Source organism: Heptranchias perlo, chromosome 9 (assembly GCF_035084215.1).
Source record: "Heptranchias perlo isolate sHepPer1 chromosome 9, sHepPer1.hap1, whole genome shotgun sequence".
Classification (NCBI taxonomy): domain Eukaryota; kingdom Metazoa; phylum Chordata; class Chondrichthyes; order Hexanchiformes; family Hexanchidae; genus Heptranchias; species Heptranchias perlo.
The window spans coordinates 82,312,899-82,331,310 of NC_090333.1; the positions used below are offsets into that span (position 1 = coordinate 82,312,899).

Here is an 18,412-nt window from a genome sequence, read left to right on the forward strand (position 1 = left end):
GCAACTGGAAGAGTTGATGAAAATGATTGTGAGAAATTTGAGTTTGAGATATGTAGAACTCTGAATGAATGAATGAATGAATGAATGAATGAATGAATGAATAAAGAAAAATAACTCACTGCAGAGGTGTGCTTCAGACAAAGGTTTGGTTCTGCAGTTCGACTTCAGGCCTCAAAAGGTTACGTCTGGTTTCACTGTAAATGTGCTTTCACCTGACAAGTATTTGTGAGATCATCAAAATGAACATAGTTTATCATTGTTGGGCTTGGTGGTGTTACAATTTACGTGTTTTCTGTCACAAATTCAGACTGGGTGGGGGCTGCTTTAAGATAGATTCTCCATTTCTGATGGGTTTCATCCCTTTCCATTGATAAAGGAGAACTTTGGGAAAGGAAAAAAGACTGCCTTTCAGATAGCTGCGGAGTACCTATAGTTAACTAAGAAGGGAGCGGCACTACCAAAACAGATTATGTCAGCTTGGCTCAATGGTAGTACTTTCACGTCTGAGTCAGGAGGAGGTGTGGTTCAAGCCCCACTCCAGGCCTTGAGTACGTAGGGGGTGAATTTCCTTGATGCTTCTCCCACTCCACCACTGGAAGTTCGGCAGAGAAACCCCATTTACACAGTTATGGCAGAGGAGCAGGGGAAGCTCTGAGGAAATTCACTCCCATCAAGTAGACTGACATCTACTTAAGGAATGTCCCAGGTGGTTGTAAAAGATCCCATGGCACCATTCGAAGAAGACTAGAGGAGTTCTCCCGGTGTCCAGGCCAACATTTATCCATCAAACAACACCATCTCATTACAGTTATGGGATCTTGCTGTGTGCAAATTGACAGGTGCGTTTACCTATATAACAGTGACTACACTTCAAAAGTAACTCATTAGCTGTGACGCACACGCTTTGGGATGTCTGGAAGACATTAAAGGGGCTATATATAAACACAACTTTATTCTTTGTTTCTTATTGGAGAAGAAATGCTGGAGGAATTGACGTTGCTTAATGAAGGTAACTGAATAGATATGAGAAGAATGGTGTATGAACGGAAGGGTGTTTTATTTCCATACTCATTTAAAAGAACATACTGAAGCTCTTCCCTACGATCGAAAGTCATCCCACAGGTTCCTCTGTGAGCTCGCAGCAGTTTTGTATGCACAAGATGATCTGAGCAATGACTATAAATGGAGGGAAGTGCCTAAAACATACCAATAGATTTTCAAAAATCATCTAAAAGGCTGTTTTCAAGAACAGTGGGATGAGTCTCCCCTGTTGTATGGCTTCTTAGCGAATTTAATTTGGTCTTTATGAATCCAGTTCCGGTTCCCAGTGAAACTGCACCATAAAACTACCTCTAATTTAACACTACAAGGGGAACTTGTGTGGGAAACAAATGTCACACTGGTGCAGTAAGGTTTGCTGTTCTGAGGTTGGAACAGAGTGAAGGGTAATTTACTGCCATATGACAGAATTTTTATCTCTTTGGGGAGGAGGAAGAGGGGTCTATTCCCCAACACTGTTATGTCTCTCTTTGATGAATGCACAAATATGCACAAATTGCCCCCCCGGGCCATTTGCTTATACTACAAAACTGAGTTATTATGGTACCCGGAGTAAAATATAAGTTTAATATTGTAACCGCTGTTGTTTGTCACATTTTTAGAGTGGCTTCAGGACTAATATCCACTTTTTACACACGCGTTCATGTTATGCACCTAACTGATGCTGGAAATCAGACGACTCTTAAAATTAAAAGTAATGGTGAGATGAAAGAATGTTTCAAATTGACCTTGTCCAGTAACAAAGACCTGTCCAGGTGTCGGTATGGAATGGCAGAAGCATATATTGCTTGCTGCGTTTGTGGGGAGGCTCAGCAGAACATGAGGCAAGTGAATGGTGCATACACCCAGTGTAGGCCCTTTTATTGTTAGCCTTCTAAACATTACCTCATGTACCTGCATAATTTGTATTAGATTTAAGAATAATGCTACATTAGTCATTAGTTCTTGAAATGTTAAATTCCCAGTGATTAGATCTTCAAGCCATACACTGCCTATCAACTTTGCCCCATTGAACACTTGGCTACCTTTCCTAGAAAGGGAATCAGCAAGATATAGAAAGTGCCAGGCCATTTATGAATGCTCACATTCCACTCGAGTTGTGTGCTTCAGGAGGGAGTCGATAATGAATGTCTGTCCTGCAGATGGGAGATTAACTTTAATGTTAGGTGTGAGCAAAGGATTTGGGATTGACGTGATGCTTTCAAGGGGCAATTATTATAACTTAGTGGTGAAATATAATTGTAGTGGGAAAGGAGGGCAATGATATTTCTCTACACATTCGAACCATTTTTGCAACTAATTCAAAAAGGAAATAAAGAGCCCCATTATCACTGCACTGTGGTACTGTCTACATTCTTGTATAACTGTTATCTTTACCCATTATTTAATTTGTTAAGATTTTAGAAAACAAACTCATTGAAATTTTACTGTTGATGTGTGCTCACTCAAAGTGGAAGTGTGAATGTCCTGTCAAAATGGTTGTCACATGAACAATACTGTATGTGTGTTTGCATCTGTTCATATTACAGTGCTCTTTATACATCACGAACACCCTTTTAGATGTGAGACTGATCCAATGAATAGACCAGAACAAACAATTCTCAACATGTTTATGCTATAATCCCTGTTGGTTGTATTGTATTAAAAAATTGTAGACACCTTTTTCTCCCCCAATGGTTTGATGTGTAAAGATGGCTACGGTGAGGTACTGAGGTATACAGACCACAGAGGTCCTAGGTCCATGCCCTAGTCTGGGCCGATAGAGCTGATCTTAGATTGAGCAGTGGTAGTGATATTGCAATTAGCCTCAGTGCCCTGGGATAGAAACAAGGCAAAAATCACCCAGGATTCCCACTCTTCATCACTATTTAGTGACTTCAGCTAGAAAGCATGCATGTATGGACGTTGGGTTTTGATAACACCTACAGTCAAAAAGCTTGCCAACAATTATTGTTTAATGAAGAATTCTTTTGACGCGAAGACTGGCCATTTCGGCTAGATACCAGATACTGTGGACGTGTGTGGAGTCGTACCACAACGTGACTCAGTGCCATTAGGATGGGTGATGCACATTTTTTCCCAACTATTATAATCTGGAATTTACCCAGGTGGCTTAGTAATTCAAGTCCTGGGCTAGATGATGTCTGCAGGAAGCAGACAGGTTATCTGCCCAGCTGTAACAATTTGGCGAGCAAAGATTGGTGAGAGGCATGTTGCATGACAAATGAGTACAGCTGTCTTTTGCAATGGAAGCATTGAGAGGAAGTATTTTGACTGGTGCACAGGAGAGAATTCCAACAGCTCATTTAAAATAACTTTGCAGTAACATAACTGTATGTGGTTTAATAATTGAGCTAGCAAAAATGATGACCAAGAGCTTTTCGATTGGGTGTATCAGCCAAACCATGGTATCAGTGAGTTTATTTGTGTTCTTTGTTTACTGTGAGATATTGTCTGAAGCTGGCCAATGTTCTAAGTGTCTGTGAAACTGGCTAAAATTTTACAATCCTGTTGGGGTCCATAGCCTAACTGCTCAGAACAGCTTGCATTTAGATAACGCCTTTCACGACTTCAGGGTGTCCCATAACTTCACAGCCAATGAAGTACTTTTGAAATATGATCACTGTCGTAGGGAAATTCAGCAGCTAATTTGTGCACAGCAAGATCTCACAAACAGCACTGAGATAAATGACCAATTAAACTGTTTTAATGATGATGTTGGTTGAGGGATAAATGTTGGCCAGGACACCATGAGAACTCCCCTGCTCTTCTTCGAATAGAGCCATGGGATCTTTTACGTCCACCTGTGAGGGCAGACGGGGCTTAATGTCTCATCTAAAAGCTGGTACCTCTAACTGTGCAGCACTCCCTCAGGGAGAATAAAAGACCATGGAGTGAAAATGGGGCTAGAACGTGTAGCACTAGCTCTGACCCATTCTCACTGGCAGTGCAAGATTACAGAATCACTCCTTGTACCAACTGTACAGCAGCAAATGCAGAGGAAATATCTTGGCTTATAAGAAACCACTGCTCGGGGACCCTGCAATGAAGCAGTGCATACACTGATGGGATCTTTCATAAATGTGAATATCCACCTGTTCAGTTATTAATTTCCATTGCAGCATTAAACTGCTTGTGGCTGGGTGCGATAAGTTTAAATCTGTTTAAATAATATTTACGCTGAGTGAAGATTCTAATCAAAGAACAAGTTTTCTTTTTCATCTAAATTTTCAAAGATGTAAATCCTTCAAAAAGTGTTGAATGGTTCATCAGTCTACCCGGCTAAGTCGAGCATTTGTACTTTTTGAGCTCAGCAACCAATTTTTTTTCAAGCAAGACTGTATCGTTTGTTCCATTCTCATGAAAGTACTTGAAAGCAACTTTAAAAAAAAGCTGCTAGCATGCCTCGGACCCAATCTCCTCCAGAATCAGCTAAAGTGAGAGACATAACAGTGAGCCTACTGCACCACATCTCACCGCTCACTGCCTGGAGGATGGGGTCAGCCTATAACTGGCCAGTGACTGTCTGCTCAGCCCACGCAGGTGCAAAATGTCGGCCCTTGTGGAATAACAGGATTGTCCCTTGCTTAAACTTAAACTTTCAAAACCACCGTCATCAACCCCCTGCTAAAAAACATACTCTTGACCCCTCTGTCCTTGTAAACTGCCGCCCCATCTCCCTTTCCTCTCCCAAATCCTAAAATGTGTCATCGCCTCCCAAATCTATGCCCATCTATCCCACTACTCCCTGTTTGAATCTTTCTAGTTTCCACCCTTGCTGCAACTCTGAAATGGCCCTAATCAAAGTCATAAATGACATCCCCTGTGTCTGTGACCGTGGTGCATTATTCCCCATTGCCCTCTTTGCAGCCTTTGACATAGTAGACCACACCACCATCCTCCTCCATTGCCCAGCTCAGTGGGACTACCCTCGCTTGGTTCTGCTCTTACCTATCCAACCATCACCAGAACATCTCCAGAAATGGCTTCTCTTCCCACCCCAACACTGTTGCCTCTGGAGTAGCCCAAAGGTCTATTCTTGGGCCCTCCTCTTTATCAGTGGAGGTCCATATTGTAGTTTTAGTGAGTTCTTGGTATTAGTGAGGTTTTGTCCATATTCATATTATATCCATTTATTTGTAAGTGAAAAGTAGGATTAGAATTTCTGCTGCTTGATGAATTTTCTTCTTTTAGAAATTTTCTTTTTTTTATATACTTTGCTTTCATGCAATACTCATTTCTACCATGAGAGCAGTTTTGCTTATAAAATCTTTGGGGACATAGAGTGGCAATGACTGAGTGGAGATCCTGATTGCTGCTGAGGATGTGGATATGACTGAAGTGATGCTGTCACGAAAGCTGCTCAGGTCTTCGTGTCCCTCAGTGCCACAAACCCAAGCTGTATCTTCCTCGAGGACCGCTCTCAGATATTCCCCAATGATCTTCAGCACAGAGAGATGCGATGCAGGTCTGTACCCACGATCGAGCTTCCAGTTTCAATCGTGCCATTACGGGCAGTAACTAAGCTGAAGGGTCAGCGCTACCCAAGTAACAGAAAAACTCATTCAGAGCACCAATAGGTTTTCATTAGTGATAGGTGCTGGGATTGCACTGCCTCCTAATATCATTCTCTTGCTGGAAACCAACAGACAGAGAATGGCACTGAACTCCCGCTTTGTTAAAATACCACAGCTGCAGGGGCAGTGAATTAGGCAGCTACAGGTGAAATGAGGTGGGCTGCAAGTGGTGCCTGAACTTTCTTCTGAGTCCTACTGTAATAAATAGCCACAGTGATCTTAAGTGCTCCATTCCAAAGGCAGAAGATAGTCTCAATGGCAGAGACAAGCCTGGAATGTATGTTTTTTTTACCAAAAATGGCTTGTTCCCACAGCAATTATCCAAAGTGAGTTAGATTCCAGGCAGGTGAAAGTTGTGCAAAAACAGTGAGAACTAAACATAAAATGTATAATTATTTTGGCATATTTTTAAAGATATTATGGAATATCTTTGGGTTCAGATGGCATTATAAACCATAAGAGCAAAGCCCATGTGGTTTATAGACCCCACCTGAAGCTAGACAATAAATTTCAACCTTATTTCTCCCAACCGTTCATTACCTTTTTTTTCCCGATGCAGATTGCAGTGCCAAACTATAGTCTTTATTGCTTACCTCTGAATGTGCTTTTGCTGCATTCCCTCCCTTGCACCAGAACTCAGCAAACTCTCCTCAGTTCTGGACTACGGGAGAGGTAGAGGAAGTGTAGAAGGCCATTCAGCCATTAATCTTTCTTTGCCATTTGTTAGCTATGGCAGCTCTATCTTTTAATATCAGTTCCCTGCTTTTTCTCCATGTCCTTTCACATCCTTATTTTCCAAGTCTGTGCCTCCCTTTTAAATGCCTCAAATTGATTTTGCATCTATGGTCTTCTGAGGGTATTCTTAGCAAAAAGGTAACTCATAAAGTTATAATTGACTATATATATATAAACACATAATAGATGGGTGGGAGTGAGTAATAAGACTCCAATGTAACCTCTGGGTTCAAATGACGTCAATAAGTCGTTCAGGCTTTCCTCTTGTGGCTTATGATATCATTGAATCCTTCATTACGCCAGCTTTATTACTCACACCTACCTATGTATAATTCTGTACATAACTGGAGTGTTACTCTGCTCTGTTAAATGGTAAGCTGAATTTTGAACATTGGAACTCTCAGGACCACAAGATAGATACAGATGAGGGAGTCCATTCTGCCTCTCTTAGCTCGTGTATCCAAAGTAAAAGACCCACAGTCCTGATATTATGTCATCTACTGGTTTCTTGAATGAGTCTAAGGTTTTCACCGGCACTACCATACCCAGAAGGCCATTCTATGCATTGAGCACTCTTTGCATGAAGACGTTCTTCCCGACACCTTTCCTAAATTTTCCTTTTACCTATGTATCTTGCTGTAGTATCCTAGCATACCATGAAGTAATGCTCTGAATTAACTGTATCTATATCACTAATATCTTGTACACTCCATAAGATCCCTTCTTGATCTCCTCCTTTCAAGGCTGTAGAGTCCCATTTTTTTTCAATCCTTCCTCATGCCAATCCTTTGACACTCGGGATCAGCCTTCCCGGCACCACTTGAATGTTTTTCCGTGTCTTGGTGACCAAAACTGAACACAGTACTCAAGGTGCAGGACAGACCAGGGCAATGTACAGTTTTAGCAGGTCATTTCCTGATTTGTACTCAACTGACTTAGCAAAATAATTAAGCATTCTATTTGCTTTCTTTATTACTGCCCCACAGTGAATCAACCTGTTAAGTGCCGAATCTACTATCACACCAGATCTCTTTCTGCCCCACATCTGGCTATTTCAGTGCTGCATTGTCAGAGGGGCTGTCTTTTTGGTGAGACATTAAACCAATGCCCCATCTGCCCCCTCAGCTGGGCGTAAAAAATTCCAATGAACGATTTTGAAGAAGAGCAGAGGTGTTCTCCCAGTGTCCTGGTCAAAATTTATCCCTCAGCCAACACCTTTAAGACAGATTATCTAGTCATTGAATTCATTGCTGTTTGTGGGATCTTGCTGTACGCAAATTGGCTGCTATGTTTCCCTACATTACAACAGTGACTACACTTCAAAGGCATTTCATTGGCTGTGAAGTGCTATGGGACGTCTGAGGTGGTGAAAAGTGCTATGTAAATGCAAGTTCTTTCTTTCTACACCCCCTTTTTTAGTACTGTCTGCGAACGTGCCAGTTTGCGTTGGGTTACTGCATCTGTCATTCATGTAGACTCGGAACAGTAGGGGCCCCCATACTGAACCCTGTGGTACTCCACTCGGTCCTCCCCTTCCAAAACATCCTGCCACCACTCCCATAATGAATACCCAGTATTTTCTTTACCCAATTCCTAACCAATTTTATCAAAAGCTTTTTGAAAATCTAATTATCCAACATCATCTGATTTTTCATTGCCCGTCTTAGATGAGTCTTCATCAAGGATGTCAAGGCCTTGGGGAGGGTGCAGAGGAGATTTACTAGAATGGTACCAGAGATTAGGGACTTCAGTTACATGGAGAGACTAGAGAAGCTGGGGTTGTTCTCCTTAGAGCAGAGAAGGTTAAGGGGATATTTAATAGAGGTGTTCAAAATTATGATGGGATTTGATGGAGGATATAGGGAGAAACTGTTTCCACTGGCAGGAGGGTCAGTAAAGAGAGGACACAGATTTAAGGTAATTGGCAAAAGAACCAGGGAGGAGATGATGGAGAAATTATTTTATGCAGTGAGTTGTTATGATCTGGAATGCACTGCCTGAAAGGGTGGTGGAAGCTGATTCAGTAATAACTTTCAAAAGGGAATTGGATAAATACTTGAAGGGGAGAAAATTGCAGGGCTATGGGAAAAGAGCAGGGATGTGGGACTAATTGAATAGCTCTTTTAAAAAGCTGGCACTTGCACGATGGCCGAATGGCCTCCTGTGTTGTAAGATTCTATAATTCTATAAGAGTCTCTAATGTTCATCAAGCTGGATCTTCCCCTTCTAAAGCTGTGTTGGCATGTACGTTTTTAGATTATTCTCATACAGGTGCTCAAGTTTGCTCCTGATGACCAGTGTTATTTTTTTTTAGGCATTGATGTTAAACTGATGGGTTTGTAATTGGCTGGATTAGATTTGCCCCCTTTTTGAATATGGTATAGTGCTGGATTAGCTTGCTCTAATCTAATGGCACCTCCCCAACATTTACCGATAAATTGTAAAACACTTCAAACTGAGTTTCAATTTATCGACGCTCCCTACAACAGGTTCCATTGTGCAAGTCATTCTCGTCAGGGAAAGAAAGCAAAAATACAAGAGCACTGTTTAATATTTAATTAGTTACTGATCTCTCAGATTAATAGTTTGACTGAACTGTATGCATAATGGCAATTTATTCAGCATGTTTTTTTTTACTGTCCCTCGGGTGCTGCCTCCTGCTCGGGTACAGCTCTTCAAGGCTGGCCACCCATCAGCACCTCACCCAAATGCCTAGACAGTGTGTGTTGGCAAACTGTGAAAGGCATTACAGATGAAACTGATTCTGTCATTGTCTAACACCCACACAAGTACTTTCCAGCAGGAGTTGCTGAATAGTGATCAGGCACAGGAACCCTGAATGATTTCCTTTTACTCTCCCTAGCCCAGGGACACTGAAGCCAATTATAGTGTCTCTACCGCTGCTCAGCTGAGATCAGCACAGACAAGGAATTAACCCAGCGTCTTTATGAATCAGTACCACAATGGGTGGGGTCTTTATCAACTAGGTTATTGGGAAGAAAGAACCAACTTGCATTCATATAGCGCTCCATCATACCCTTAAAGTGCTTCACATTCAATTGATTAACTTTGAAGTCCACTCACTATTGTTACATAGGCAAACATGGCAGCCAATTTGCACATAGATAGAAAATGAATGAATGATAGTAAATCTGTTTTCAGCGGTGTTGGTTGAGGGAAGAATGTTGACCAGAATACTGGGAGAAATCCTTTGAATAGTGCCGAGGGATCTTTTACCTCCATCTGAGCAAGCAGACGGTCTCGATTTAATGTCTCATCCAAAAGACGGCGCCTCCAACAGTGCTGTACTCCCTCAGTACTGCACTGGTGTGTCAACCTAGATTATGCTCTGAAGTCCATGAGTGGGGTTTGAACCCACAACCTTCTGACCCAGGAGTGGGGATGCTACCACTGAGCCAAGCTGACACTAAACTGTAGGCTTATTAAATGCATTTCCACAGGAATCTATAGTAACTGTCAAAGGTAAAGCAGATTTTAGTGCTTTAATGTTTTTTGTGTTTGGTCTTACTGCATTTGGTGAGTAGAAAGTTATTTTTTCCTTGAGGGAACCTTGGCTACAAAGCTGTTGCGTTCAATACTAGTTCACCTAACTCTGAACAATTAGCCTGACTAATTAGTCTCTGCTAACTCCCTCAAAAAGGCTCCAAATTTTCAAGATGCTGTAAATTGAATTCATATTGTACCTTTTACACAACAGATTTCTAAACCAGATGGTGCCGTTTGGAGATCCCAGTTGGCCACTGTATGCTGCAGTCAGCTGAGAATATTCAGCATTCTAGTTCTAAGCAATTATCTTGCCTTTCTCAACTTCCTTGCTTTTGAAAATCCAGTTAACCTACAAACTAAATTGATTTGGTTTAAATAATTGAGCATCTAAAGAGAAATGAAGGCCCAAGCTAAGTACGTTAATAACAATAAGAGGGATATATATATAGCAAGATATCTAATTCTAATAGGTTAGAGTTGAAAGTTATGAATTAGTAAACTAGCGAGGGACTAAAATGGCACCGTTTCCATTTCCAGCTCCAACGAGGGATGGAGAAAACTTGGAATGTACCAGCTTAGAGTTTTTAAAGAGTTTGAAAAATGGAATTATGTGTTCTGCTCTCTTTTATCTCTGAGAAAATCATAGAAATTACAGCTCTGGAGGAGGCCATTCAGCCCATTGTGCCGGTGCTAGTTCTTCAACTGGAGCTATATACTTTCATCCCATTCCCCTGTCTTTCCCTGTCTCCTTTTATTTTCTTCCTTTTCAAATCCTTATCCAAATCCTTTTTAAATGTTATTACAGTCTCTGCTTCGTTGTCCACTTGTGGTAAAGCATTCCATGTTGTAATAATCGTTCGTGTGATAATCCTGAGTCTATGCATAACTAAGCTCTTGTAAATATTCAGCATCACTTCCATAGTTTTACATTCAGTGCCCTATATATAAAAACCTAGAATCCATTTGTCTTTTTATGGCCTTTTTTACCCGTGCTCTTACCTTGAAAGATCTATGTACCTGCACCCCTAAATATCTCTGTTCCTCCTCGCTACTAAGGATCCTACCATTTAGCATGTACTTCCTTTTGTTGTTTTTTTTCTCCAAAATGTACTAATTCACATTTCCCTGATGTGAACTGCACCTGCAACCCCATTGCCCATTGTGCTAACTATCTGACCTCCTGCACTCTCCCTCACAATTTGAAAACCTTTCAAATTTAGTATAGTCAGCAAATTCCTCCTATGCCTGTGTCCAAAACATTTGCTTAAAAAAGATGCCGGGCCACATCAGTACATATAAGGATAGTGGTGTGCCTCGAAGGCTGACAATGACAAAGATTTCGCCAGAGTCATGAACCACTGACCCAACATCTGGTGAGCAGATGTGTACTTCCAGGTATTAAACAATGTGGACTCTGTGGAATGAAGGCGTTAATTTATATTTACTGTGGAATACAAAATTGTTACTGCCCTTGTCAGCAAAAAGCAATGTGCTTGATAATTCAGCAGAGATGTGCATTTTCTCCAAGAAAATATCAGCAGTCTGACAATTTTGGTTGCCATGTTGTATTTGAAAGCATTGCGCTGGGCATTTTATGTTTTTGTAATTGTAATTTGTAAGTGAGGCATGTTTCCCAGCATCAATGATTGTTCTCCTAATCGGCATCGAGAATGAGTCAGGATGCTGGCCTGTGGCATTTCCAGTACAGCCGCTTACTTATGGTCCTGTCAGCTGAGCAGCTTCCCACTGAGGTGGTTTGTAAAGGATGTGGAGATGCCGGTGATGGACTGGGGTTGACAATTGTAAACAATTTTACAACACCAAGTTATAGTCCAGCAATTTTATTTTAAATTCACAAGCTTTCGGAGGCTTCCTCCTTCGTCAGGTAAATTTACCTGACGAAGGAGGAAGCCTCCGAAAGCTTGTGAATTTAAAATAAAATTGCTGGACTATAACTTGGTGTTGTAAAATTGTTTACAGTTTGTAAAGGAAGGGAAGATGCTCAAAAACTTCAGATACCGTATATAGTTTTTCAGTATTTTTTTGTAACTTTTTCCCTTCTCTCATTTGAAAACACTGACTTTAGCAGGGTATCAGTGGCTCTCTGCCTCACCCACATTGCCATTCTTCATGCGTGATCCTGCATGGTGAATGTTGGTAGGTTTCTTGACAATTGCATTGCAGCCAAACCATTTTGTTTTGTGTTTTCCCTTCTCATTTCCTCCCTTTTCCCTTTCTAAAGGTGTGACACCCTCACTGAGGTACGGTTCCACAGGCGATAGTCACCTTTACTTCACCCAAGTCACCATTACTCAAACGCAACCTTAATGATGAGTGCTGGCAGGTTACCCCTGATTGCAGAGATTGTCACAGATCCTGTTCTCAGCCAGTGTCCATGTACGTGCACTTTTAGCTAGGACTGCTGGATGTGATTGGGGCACGAGCCTTGGCAGATTTTTCCTTACTCCACAGCCAAAATTGTTTGTGTCATCACCCATGTCCATACACAAATAATGGCCTGTGAAGCAAGAGTCGCTGCTGTTTGGCTGAGCAAGGGATAGCATTACTGTTCACGCAGAGCAATGACTATCGTGGTAAAGGAGAGCATCTGAAAGGAGGAGCTCCTGAACTGAGGTGTGGTCAGTTCTTGGGAGGAAAATGCAAGTTTTAAAAAGGACTTATGAGATTGTTTGTTTGTCTTACAGAAAAGCTTGCCGAGGCTCAGCGCAGGTTCGCTACACTTCAGAATGAGCTGCAGTCAACACTTGAAGTGCAGACAGACCGCAACACAGTCTCCAACTTGCGGCAGCGGAGGACTGTCTTCCCCCTCTCCCATAAGGAACGTGTACAGCATAGGAACATTCGTGACCTGAAGTTAGCCTTCAGCGAGTTCTACCTCAGCCTGATCCTACTCCAGAACTACCAGGTAAGAGGGACCTGCCTATCCTGCAGGCAAAAAAATCTCCTCAAGCTATAAAACAAAATCCTACCCTCTGAAGTCACAGATGTGATTTTAAAACTGCATAAGCACCAACTTTTTTTGGCCATGTAATTCTCCTGATAGTGAACAGACGGTATGATGGTACATTTTTGTAGACATGAAGTCAGCTTCTATCTGTATGCTGACAACATCCAGTCTGGAGGAAGGTCTTTTACAGCCTGGATGTCATCAGCATATCGATGGAAGCTGACCTCATGGCTACGAAGATGTACCACCTTGGCTGTGATTTAAAAATTGCGAGAGCGAAGACTCTTTTATTGGCTGTGTTTCCTCGAGGGCAGAGTTGGGTCACTCAGTTAAATATGAACAGGTTAATTTGGGGAACTATCCAGAGGCGACTACCTTACAGGTAGATAAACTGCAAAACCCACCAATCAACTGTTTTGTGACGTTCATGGATTTCCAAAATTTAAGGAGATCCTTGGCTACTGCAGGCAGAATTTTCTTCCACCTTTTGAATCAGGCTGGTTGCTGCACCAAACACACAAGTCAAAAATATAGTCTACTTCATAAGTAATAACTTAGAGCATTGGTTAACTGCTTGCTTTGAGATGGTTCAAGTTGGGTTCTGGTATTAAGGTAAGTTTCAAATTTTTTGCGGTCCTGGGAAAAATGAGGTAGAGCAGGAGGGTGTGGTGGAATCAGTTTTTTGAGGGCACAGGAAGAGGAGAGCATATAAGAAAGAAAAGTTGAGAGGAGAAATGAATGCAGTCGCCTTGATTAAAATAGGGAGAACAGGAAAGGCTGTGATGGGCAGAGGAGGCAGGAGGCTGGAGGTTGCAGAGCGAGAAGGATCATACATCAGACAGCATGCTTTCACTTGTATCCTGCCCAGGACAAAGAGGAAGAAGTGTTAGAGACTGGGAGAAGTATTCGCGTCGTGGATCGAACTGTATTTTATAGAGAGATGAACATTGTAGAGGGAAACAAAAATGCTTAGTACTTGAAACTGACATTATATTGACAGTTAATGACGTTCTATCATGCTGTGTAGTTAAAGGCCATGTTGTTTGGATATTATACATATTTATTAAACAATTAATGCAATTACATTATAAAACTAGTTTTCAAAGAGATATCCCTTCCTGCTTTAAATGTGAGTTTTACAATTACAATTGGTGTTGACATCCTGCTAAGTGAACCTCATCTTATTTTGATTGGATTCGCTTCAGCTGATAACATATGCCAATTGTCCAGAGACACTAGCTGCTGTCTTCTGGAGAACAGACTCTGAGCAAACAGATCTCCCATGTGTCCAGAGACATTAGCATGTTGATACTGGCTTGGTGATTAATCAGATGTTCGATCTTCTGTACTAACTTGCCGAGTGCACACTAGCATTGTAATTTTACTTTGCACAGCCTCGCTCCACACAGATGCTCCAATGCCATCTGGCATTTGTCCAGGGCACAAGACTGCAGCGCTGACATCAAATGGTGGTTTTGGTCATGATTGAAAGTTTTTACATTTTGAAAGTGGCCCCATCTGCTGATGAATTGTATCCATGGAACTATACGCACTTAATGTGATGGCATTCTGTGGTGATTACGTATTGTGGCACTGGCCAGCTGGTGCTGCACTTTAGCAGTGGCACATATTATTGGGCCCTGTTGGGTACTGCCCCATCGTCCCTTAGAACAATGATTTCAAAAATTCAAATACTCAAGAAAGTTTTCAGAATTTGAAATGTAATCTCTCTTTTGAGGAAATCAATGGAATGTGTTTGTTCTTCTGGTGTATTGAAACTATTTCAAAATGGCCCTGACTTGCACAGCCCACTCAGTTCTTTGAAGTCTAGTAGCTTGTGGAATATTTCCAGAGTCTCGGTGATGTCAGTGGAATCCATTGACCAGTAACTCTACAACAACAGCAACTTGCATTTATATAGCGCCTTTAACGTAGTAAAACATCCCAAGGATGTTATCCCCACAGGAGCGTTATCAAACAAAATTTGACTCCAAGCCACATAAGGAGATATTAGCACAGGTGACCAAAAGCTTGATCAAAGAGGTAGATTTTAAGGACCGTCTTAAAGGAGGAGTGAAAGATAGCGAGGTTTACGGAGGGAATTCTAGAGCTTAGGGCCTAGGCAGCTGAAGGCATGGCCACCAGTGGTGGAACGATGAAAATCGAAGATGCGCAAGAGGCAAGAATTGGAGGAATGCAGAGATCTCGGATAGTTGTAGGGCTGAAGGAGGTTACAGAAGTAGGGAGGAGCGAGGCCATGGAGGGATTTGAAAACAAGGATGAGAATTTTAAAATTGAGACGTTTGGAGCCAATGTAGATCAGCGAGCATAGGGGTGATGTATGAACGGGATTTGGTGCGAGTTAGGATACGGCAGCAGAGTTTTGGATGAGCTCAGGTTTATGGAGGGTGCAGGGTGGGAGGCCGGCCAGGAGATCATTGGAATAGTCGAGTCTAGAGGTAAAAAAAGGCATGAATGAGGGTTGCAGCAGCAGATGAGCTGAGACAGAGCGGTGACGGGCGATGTTATGGAGGTGGAAGTAGGTGGTCTTGGTCATGAAGGGACTATGGGGTCGAAAGCTCATCTCAGGGTCAAATAGGACGTCCAGGTTGCAAATGGTCTGGTTCAGCCTTGGACAGTGGCCAGGGAGAGGGATGGACAGGAGCCGAAGACAATGGCTTTGGTCTTCCCAATATTTAATTGGAGGAAATTTCTGCTCATCTAGTGCTGGATGTCGGACAAGCAGCATGACATATCACTGGCAGGGGAGGGGTCAAGGGAGGTGGTGGTGAGGTTGAGCTGGGTGTCGTCAGTGTACATGTGGAACCTGACATTGTGTCCTCGGATGATGTGGCCAAGGGGCAGCATGTAGATGAGAAATAGGAGGGGGCCAAGGAAATTATTGTGCTGAAAAGTTTCTCCCTTGTTGCCCCAGTAAATCCCAGCCATTACTGAAGAGGCTGATTGCTTGCTAGAGTCCAGTCCCAGGAGTGCCAAAAGCCTTCCGGCTTGTTCGCAGCAGGCCATTCTTCACAAGTGAGCCCAGATAGTGTCACTGGGCTGTTTGACAATGCAGAACCTGCTAGCTGAGCCCCAACCTTATCTCACTTGATATTCATGCATCAGCTAGGACTTGCAAGATAGTGACCCAAGCATGAAAACCCTGGCTGATTTTTTTCATATAGTAAACTGCTATGATCCGCAAACTCAACACCCCAGAGGTCGCACCTGAGACCCTGCGGTCTGTATGGCTTTGTATTGTACTACATCAGGCCGTGTCTTTACCCACCTGGCAATTGGGAGAGCTATTAGAGGTCTTGTAAGAACCAGTATCTGCAGGAAAGGTGAAGGTGCATGCAAATCACAATTTCATAAACTTCAGCTCCTTTTAACAGTAAAATGGTGAGTTACATATAAAGCATTTTTTAGCTCGTTGTTCAGAATTACAATCAACAGTGTAATCATGCTTGTGTGACTTGAAGCCCAATGTCTGAGCATTCCATTTCTCATTCTGATCTCAGGCTTGTTGCTGCTGATGGGTTGTGCCTGCAGAAATGAGCATTTGACGGTGATAGTTATACTGTAGTATTGAGCTAAGAAGATGCTGTGGGTGAAAAATGCTAGACTCGAGCCCTGCCGATCTATGGTCTGAATAAATTCTTGTCAACCGCAATGATTGAGGAGGATGGGAGAATTATGCAGTGCTGTTCGCAAGCAACTCCAATAATTCCTAGATCTTCCACTCAATGCAAAGTGGAAGAACAATTATGGAAAAAGTGATCAATATTGAAGCCAGAGCAGTGCAAGTAATACTGAGGGAAAAAGGATAGGACTGATATAAGATCACTGCTACATTAAACTCCTACGCTGTTTTCCAATTATTTAAACAACAGTCCCTGCTGTTGCAGACACTTTGGGAGAGAGAGCCCTTGTACCAGAGGGTACTACTCTCTCTCCATCTTCATACTGCTTTAGGATTCTAAGCTTTTGATTCCTTCACTTGGGCACAGAGACAGAGCTGCAGCACCAATGCCCCCAAAGCCAGTGGTTTTAGGAGGGGAGGGGAGAGGATTCCCTGAATGTTTGTTTGTTCATTATGTAAGATTGCTTTTGGGGAGGGGAGCCACACTGGACTTCAGGCAATGGAAATTGTTCCTGCACTTCAGTTGTCTCCAGAGAGTCTGTGTATATTCAGTAGAATAAAATTATCGCTGATTGGATAGGAAATTACTCTAGGGCACGATTAAGAGCTGTGCTGAATTCAATTTTATGTTTATATTTAAAATTTCTATTTGTTTAAGTTTTATTGCTGGATTTAATGACCTTATGAAAATTAAATTTGAGAGTTTTTTTTAACCATATCTGCTGCTGCCAGGTTTTCCCATAAGCTGCATTTGATTTATTTGATATCTATAGAAGCTGTGAGTCAGGATTAATAAAATATAGCAACTGAATAGAGTGGTTATAACCGATACAGTAGTGTTTCTCTTCAGTCTTGGGTTAGCTCAGAGATGTCAAACATTTAAGTTTAGCCATGCAACCTAACCACCCGCACAATGCAAGTATCTCAGGGTTTCACAGTGTAAGTTCTAGGCAGGGCATCGTTTCAGAGAAGTCTCCCTTCACCAGCCCCAAGTGTAGGTCTGTGCTTTCTAACAGCTTTATCAAGAGTCCTGACTGAAATATCTTTGACCTGTCTGCATGTCACGTGGACACAAGGCCATGACACACAGTTCCCAGGAGGACAGTGCTTGAAATGGCAATGTTGTACTTAGTGAGTAGGGGTCTCTTAGTGATTGCAGTACAATGTTTTTGCTGCATCTCACTGTGCTATAAGGTAGCTAACCTGATCATGATCATTTTGGCACCAGAGATTTCTGACATCCTCTCAAAGAGGCAACTTAATTGCAGTTATCAATCTGATTGGAGCCTCAGACCTAACTGTTTGTGCAGCCCTCCAACTGGGACACAGTTGCTACAGCCTTGTTGGCTGGCTGATTGCTTCCCCATTTCATGTGAATGTAACAGAGTGGACCTGCAACTGACAGTAGTGACAGTGTCGCTTCCATTCAAGATCAGTGCCTTGTTCTGATGCTCCAGTGCAGTACTGAGAGAGTGCTGCATTGTTGGATGTGCTGCCCTTTCGATAAGATATTAAACTGAGGTCCCATCTGCCTGTTCAGGTGGATAGGAAAGATCCCCCATGGGGCTATTTTAAGAGCAGGGAGTTTCTGACCAACCTAACTCCCTCAACCAACACCGTAAAAACATCTCATTGCTGTTTGTGGGATCTTGCTGTGTGCAGAATGGCTGCCACATTTATGAAGTCACTGCACTTCAGAGTAACTCATTGTGCATGAAGATTTTTGAAATGTTTCGGAAAGACGTGACAGGCCAGATTTTGCTGTCAAAATAACCATGAGGCTAATGGCGCTCACCGTTATTAATGTGCAAATGGTACAGCAGCTTCAGGCGAGGGGCAGACGTGCGGTCAAACTCAAAATATCCAAAAGTTGCTGGCCGAGTTGTGCCGCTCCTCTGTTGGCTTCGTGAAAACGGCATCTCG

The 18,412-nt window shown here is 42.3% G+C and overlaps 1 protein-coding gene across 3 annotated transcripts in view; it reads left to right on the forward strand.

Annotated features, from left to right (window-relative positions):
- The window catches only part of LOC137325566 (xenotropic and polytropic retrovirus receptor 1 homolog), a 297,372-nt gene that overhangs the window by 159,836 nt on the left and 119,124 nt on the right, over nucleotides 1-18,412 (forward strand). For all 3 annotated transcript variants that reach the window (XM_067990818.1, XM_067990820.1, XM_067990817.1), the window contains exon 4: nucleotides 12,584-12,804. In XM_067990818.1, the coding sequence (XP_067846919.1) occupies nucleotides 12,584-12,804 (221 nt within the window). The remainder of the gene's footprint in view (nucleotides 1-12,583; nucleotides 12,805-18,412) is intronic.